General features: G+C 45.9%; 1 protein-coding gene and 1 long non-coding RNA gene across 2 annotated transcripts; both read left to right on the top strand.

Annotated features, from left to right (window-relative positions):
- Nucleotides 1-1,196: 1,196 nt before the first annotated feature.
- LOC138667556 (uncharacterized) lies at nt 1,197-2,496 on the top strand. The gene has a single exon (XM_069755716.1). The coding sequence runs from the start codon at nt 1,211-1,213 to the stop codon at nt 2,465-2,467; it is 1,257 nt and encodes a 418-aa protein (XP_069611817.1). The 5' UTR covers nt 1,197-1,210; the 3' UTR covers nt 2,468-2,496.
- A 2,803-nt stretch (nt 2,497-5,299) lies between these two features.
- LOC138667555 (uncharacterized) lies at nt 5,300-5,650 on the top strand. Its single transcript, XR_011318818.1, has 3 exons — nt 5,300-5,401; nt 5,489-5,551; nt 5,627-5,650. It is a non-coding gene; the product is annotated as an uncharacterized lncRNA (long non-coding RNA).
- The last annotated feature ends 769 nt before the right edge of the window (nt 5,651-6,419 follow it).

The raw sequence follows: 6,419 nt of genomic DNA, 5'->3' as shown, positions 1-6,419 counted from the left end.
AGTAGGCTGCTTGGGACAATGTGAGCCTGTTAATCCGGGAAGTGGATTGCCATAGAACCCTTCCATGCAAATCCGTCTGTTGGCCTGGGAAACTCAAGATGGATGCTGTGGACCTCAGGCGCACTGAGCCTACGCAGCTGCAGGGAAAGATGGACTCAAACTTTCCGAGGCAGGAGGTGATGGAATCATGATGCACTGCTTGTGGTGAAGAAGAATTTCTAGTGCTAGAGGAAATAGCAAGAGGAATTATCTACCTAGAACTAGGACTGAAGTTATGTTCGCTACTGGTGGGAAAGACTGTAGCCTGTTGGGCCCTATCCTATATGATTGTAATAAAGTAAAAGTTTGACTGTTTTAAAGAATTCAGTGTCCACTGGATTGTTTGCTGCACAGGTACTGGAAGATGAAAGCCTGGAGCCAGTGGAGGTTGATGGGCCACAAGTAAAGGCCCCGTCACACACAGCGAGATCGCTAGCGAGATCGCTGCTGAGTCACAAGTTTTGTGACGCAACAGCGATCCTGCTAGCGATCTCGTTATGTGTGACACGTAGCAGCGATCAGGCCCCTGCTGTGAGATCGCTGGTCGTGTCGGAATGGCCTGGGCCATTTTTTGATCGTTGAGGTCCCGCTGGGGAACACACATCGCTTTGTTTGACACCTAACCAACGACCTCATTGACGACTCAGGCACCGACATATAGGCGTGCATTTGCGTTGCCTTTTCCGCGCCCATTCTGTTCCGATTGGTGGTCGCTACTGCATTCTGATTGGTTTGCGGCCATGCTATGAGGCGACACATAATAGCCCTTCCGTCCTTTGTTCCTGAGCGCGTGGTGGATTGCAGAACGTTGTAGAGTTCTCCGGCCTGCGACTCCTCTTCCATTTCGATAATCTGTTCTGCAAGGATTCTTCTGACAACTATACATTGTGTATGGTAGGTATTGTTTGGGGTCGCAAGTGCGTTTTCATTTCCCCCTAAATTTTTATATAGGGCAACTAAAAATAATTTCCTGCTATCATTGCTGTGGAGGGATGGAGTGAGGGCTTGTCTGCTATCTGTGTACATATACTTTTACACGGGCTGATATTTTAGGGGGTCTTGTACTTGCACACCCATACAGCACGTTTTCTGTCATGCATGGTAACGGTTTTTTTTTTTTTTTTATTAACTTTATCTTCTTTTTCTTTTATGTGTTTCAGTGTGCAGCATCATGAACAATGCGCAGTGTGCTGTTGTGTTTGCTGCATTGCTGGTTGAGGAAGCTCGGCGGCAAGATGAGGCCCGGATGCAAGAGAGGCGTTCTAAACGAAAGCGTCGCATGTGGACCAGAGAATGGCTGCAGAAGAGGTCTGATTTGTCCCACATGCAACTTGTAAGAGAGCTTCAGGAGAAGAACCCTCATGATTTCCGCAACTATCTGCGGATGTCTGAGGAAACCTTCCAACATTTACTGGAAAGAATTACTCCACTGATTCAACGGAAGGATACAGTGATGCGTGCTGCCATCCCGGCCGATGAAAGATTGGCAGTCACGCTGCGATTCCTGGCCACCGGGCGCTCGCTGCAAGACTTGCATTTTTCTTCAGCCATTTCAAGGACCCTGCTCAGCGTTCTAATTCCAGAGACATGTGATGCGATTTTCCACAGTCTACGTAGCTACATGCAGTTTCCCAACACGGAGGAGGAATGGAAAAAGATTGCCTCCGATTTTGAGCAGCTTTGGCAGTTCCCAAACTGTGGTGGGGCTTTGGACGGGAAACATGTCCGGATCACTCAACCACCGAACAGCGGATCCTACTTCTTTAATTATAAGGGCTATTTCAGCATCATCCTGATGGCCCTTGTTAACGCGAATTATGAATTTATAAATGTAGATGTTGGCATGAATGGAAGGGTTTCCGATGGTGGCGTTTTAGAGCACACACTCTTTGGAGAGCGTTTGAACAACTGTGAACTTCACTTGCCTCCCAACTCTGAGACTAGAGGCAACCTTAATTTTGTTTTTGTCGGTGATGAGGCCTTCCCGCTTCATCCCAATCTTATCAAACCGTTCCCCCAAAAAAGTCTAACAGAGGAAAGAAGAATTTTTAATTACCGTTTGTCAAGGGCACGTCGGGTTGTAGAAAATGCATTCGGTATCATGGCCAATCGCTTCAGAGTTTTCCACACGCCTATTAACATGAAGCTTGAATCGATAGACTCTGTTGTTTTGGCTTGTTGTGTGCTTCACAACTTCCTTCGCCGTCGAGATTCTTTGGCGTACAGTCCACCTGGCTTCATGGACTCTGTGGGCCTAGTAAATGGGGAAGTGCAGCTCGGTGAATGGCGCGCAAATGATCCCGCAATTGCAGGCCTTCAACCATTGTTACCTGGCAGAAACACCCACGATGCGAAGACCTGCCGAGACAACTACTGCCAATATTTTAACGGTCCTGGTGCTGTTACTTGGCAGCATCAGAACTTATAGTGGGCTACTACTGACATGTATACACTGTTTTAGTTATTGCACTGATTTGTCTAATAAATTGTTTGTTTTACTTTGAAAAAGCTTTGTTTCTCATTCTTTCTGCAGTAAGGGCCCATATATACATACAGTGAGGCAAAAAAGTATTTAGTCAGTCAGCAATAGTGCAAGTTCCACCACTTAAAAAGATGAGAGGCATCTGTAATTTACATCATAGGTAGACCTCAACTATGGGAGACAAACTGAGAAAAAAAAATCCAGAAAATCACATTGTCTGTTTTTTTAACAATTTATTTGCATATTATGGTGGAAAATAAGTATTTGGTCAGAAACAAAATTTCATCTCAATACTTTGTAATATATCCTTTGTTGGCAATGACAGAGGTCAAACGTTTTCTGTAAGTCTTCACAAGGTTGCCACACACTGTTGTTGGTATGTTGGCCCATTCCTCCATGCAGATCTCCTCTAGAGCAGTGATGTTTTTGGCTTTTCGCTTGACAACACGGACTTTCAACTCCCTCCAAAGGTTTTCTATAGGGTTGAGATCTGGAGACTGGCTAGGCCACTCCAGGACCTTGAAATGCTTCTTACGAAGCCACTCCTTCGTTGCCCTGGCGGTGTGCTTTGGATCATTGTCATGTTGAAAGACCCAGCCACATTTCATCTTCAATGCCCTTGCTGATGGAAGGAGGTTTGCACTCAAAATCTCACGATACATGGCCCCATTCATTCTTTCATGTACCCGGATCAGTCGTCCTGGCCCCTTTGCAGAGAAACAGCCCCAAAGCATGATGTTTCCACCACCATGCTTTACAGTAGGTATGGTGTTTGATGGATGCAACTCGGTATTCTTTTTCCTCCAAACACGACAAGTTGTGTTTCTACCAAACAGTTCCAGTTTGGTTTCATCAGACCATAGGACATTCTCCCAAAACTCCTCTGGATCATCCAAATGCTCTCTAGCAAACTTCAGACGGGCCCGGACATGTACTGGCTTAAGCAGTGGGACAGGTCTGGCACTGCAGGATCTGAGTCCATGGTGGCGTAGTGTGTTACTTATGGTAGGCCTTGTTACATTGGTCCCAGCTCTCTGCAGTTCATTCACTAGGTCCCCCCGCGTGGTTCTGGGATTTTTGCTCACCGTTCTTGTGATCATTCTGACCCCACGGGGTGGGATTTTGCGTGGAGCCCCAGATCGAGGGAGATTATCAGTGGTCTTGTATGTCTTCCATTTTCTAATTATTGCTCCCACTGTTGATTTCTTCACTCCAAGCTGGTTGGCTATTGCAGATTCAGTCTTCCCAGCCTGGTGCAGTGCTACAATTTTGTTTCTGGTGTCCTTTAACAGCTCTTTGGCCTTCACCATAGTAGAGTTTGGAGTCAGACTGTTTGAGGGTGTGCACAGGTGTCTTTTTATACTGATAACAAGTTTAAACAGGTGCCATTACTACAGGTAATGAGTGGAGGAAAGAGGAGACTCTTAAAGAAGAAGTTACAGGTCTGTGAGAGCCAGAAATCTTGATTGTTTGTTTCTGACCAAATACTTATTTTCCACCATAATATGCAAATAAATTGTTAAAAAAAACAGACAATGTGATTTTCTGGATTTTTTTTTCTCAGTTTGTCTCCCATAGTTGAGGTCTACCTATGATGTAAATTACAGACGCCTCTCATCTTATTAAGTGGTGGAACTTGCACTATTGCTGACTGACTAAATACTTTTTTGCCCCACTGTACGTGTATTCCTATGTCTACTGATACATCCATATACATCAACATTGAAATCTACAGAGATACCTACATATACACATACATACTCACAGACATACAAATATAAATACCTATCTAAACATTAATACATATCCATACATGAAACCACCAACACTCCAGTCTTCCAGTGCAACCGGAGACACTGTATTGAGAATGCGTCACATTCAGAACGCAGTAGCGTCTTCGGTGCGACCTGGAGATTACAATACAGGCCGCTGAACGCAGTAGCGGTGACGTTGATGCGTCGTGGGCGTGGTTTACGGCGCTGATGCGTTGTGGGCGGGTTAAAGGACAGTGCTGCGGCCTTGCTTTTCACTAGTGGCGGCAAAATGGCGGCCAGGCGTCGTGCAACGCCTTGGGGTGATGCAGAAGTGCGTTACCTAATTACTGAATTAGATGCCCGTGATTATGGGTGTCATAATCACCGAGAGCATCCCGTCCTCCATAAGCAGGCTGTGCTGCGGAGGATCAGTCGGGGCCTAGCCCAGAGGTTTGGAGTACAGCGCTCCAGTACCCAAATCCGTAAGAAGCTGGCAGATCTGCAATACAGGTCCAGTGAGCGCCTAGCCAGCATCCGGTCACAGAGCCTTCCACATCGTGGTGAGTGTTGTTAACATAGGTTAGCATAGTATATGGCCACGACCGTTTTTAGTGTTTCTGCTGCCCTCGTACACACACCAGGCTCGGCTCCGCACGCCTCGTGCACACACCCGGCTCTGCTCTGCACACCTCGTGCACACACCCGGCTCGGCTCCGCACGCCTCGTACACACACCAGGCTCGGCTCCGCACGCCTCGTACACACACCAGGCTCGGCTCCGCACGCCTCGTGCACACACCCGGCTCTGCTCCGCACGCCTCGTGCACACACCCGGCTCTGCTCCGCATGCCTCGTACACACCCGGCTCGGCTCCGCACGCATCGTGCACAGTCCTGCATACAAATGAGGCCTTTGATCATATGACCAAAAATCCGGCCTTGTATATTGCGGCACATTTGTTACAACAGTAATTACAGTGCAGCACCTCAGGTATGTAATAATGTAATATTTTTATTTTTCTCCAGCACCAGCAGACCCGGAGCCCCAGCAGGAGTCAACTACAGGCTCGTCACCAACAACAGGCTCGCCAGCATCACTCCGTGACATGGGTGAAGTCATGCCCCCCGGTAATTATTGCACTAAAAAAAAAGGTCCATACAACTCGTAAAAGGATAGGACTGTCGTGTACTATGAAGTGTTGTATCTTTCCCTAGGCGGTGATGCCAGAGGATCCGGGTGGTCCCTTAGTTCTTCCTCACCCGATTTACCCGGAAACCGTAAGTGTTAAATAGCAAACACGTACATGATAGTTAGATGCATGTGCAAACTAAGTTTTACCATTCCCTCCATAGAAATCCCAACATTAGAGGACCTCCAGGCATCACACAGGAGGAGGATGGTGACACAGGGGACACTGGCTGAGCAAGTCAAACAGCACGGAGTGATGCTGGATCGTTTTGCGGCTGCACAACAGCAGAGCGGCAGCCATTAATTTTTTTTTTGTTGATGGTTTTGTATTTTGTTTATTTTGTATTTAGTTATTAGGTTGTTGGTATGTTAATATTGTTTATAAAACAAAATAACGGTTTATCTCCCCTGATGTGTACGCTTTGTTAAAAACAACAAACATGTTTCATCACGCACACTCATTATATGTATGCATCTGTATACATGCACCCAGCCCATTTCCCCGCCTACTAGACCTGCAAATAAGTATATGCTGAATTCAGTAAAGCAGGCTGGAAGTTTAGAATTATCAAAACAATTTTATTTATAACAATTTTTAACATAAAGTAACATTTAAATTTAACTCTTTAATATAAAATAACTTAACTATACTACAATTATACTTATAACCTGAAATATTTAATGGAACTATAATTCTTCATAATGGTTTTCACCGTTCAAAAATCCTTGGCTGGGCGGAGATGATAACTGCCCAAGAAAAGAATGAGAAAACCTTGGATATTGTGGTGGAGGGGCAAGCGGCATGTTCAGGTGTGATCTAAATTGACGGTGTGATGGTGTGCCACGCATTTCCCGAGGCGTTTCATTCATTCGCTGCCATGAACGGTCCATAAAACTTTGCACACTTGAACTTTCATCTAGCTGTCCAGCTGCCGCTTTGCTCAAAGTTTCAAAAAT

Source organism: Ranitomeya imitator, chromosome 2 (genome assembly GCF_032444005.1).
Source record: "Ranitomeya imitator isolate aRanImi1 chromosome 2, aRanImi1.pri, whole genome shotgun sequence".
NCBI classification, from domain to species: domain Eukaryota; kingdom Metazoa; phylum Chordata; class Amphibia; order Anura; family Dendrobatidae; genus Ranitomeya; species Ranitomeya imitator.
This window is presented reverse-complemented; position numbering and strand designations above follow the sequence as displayed.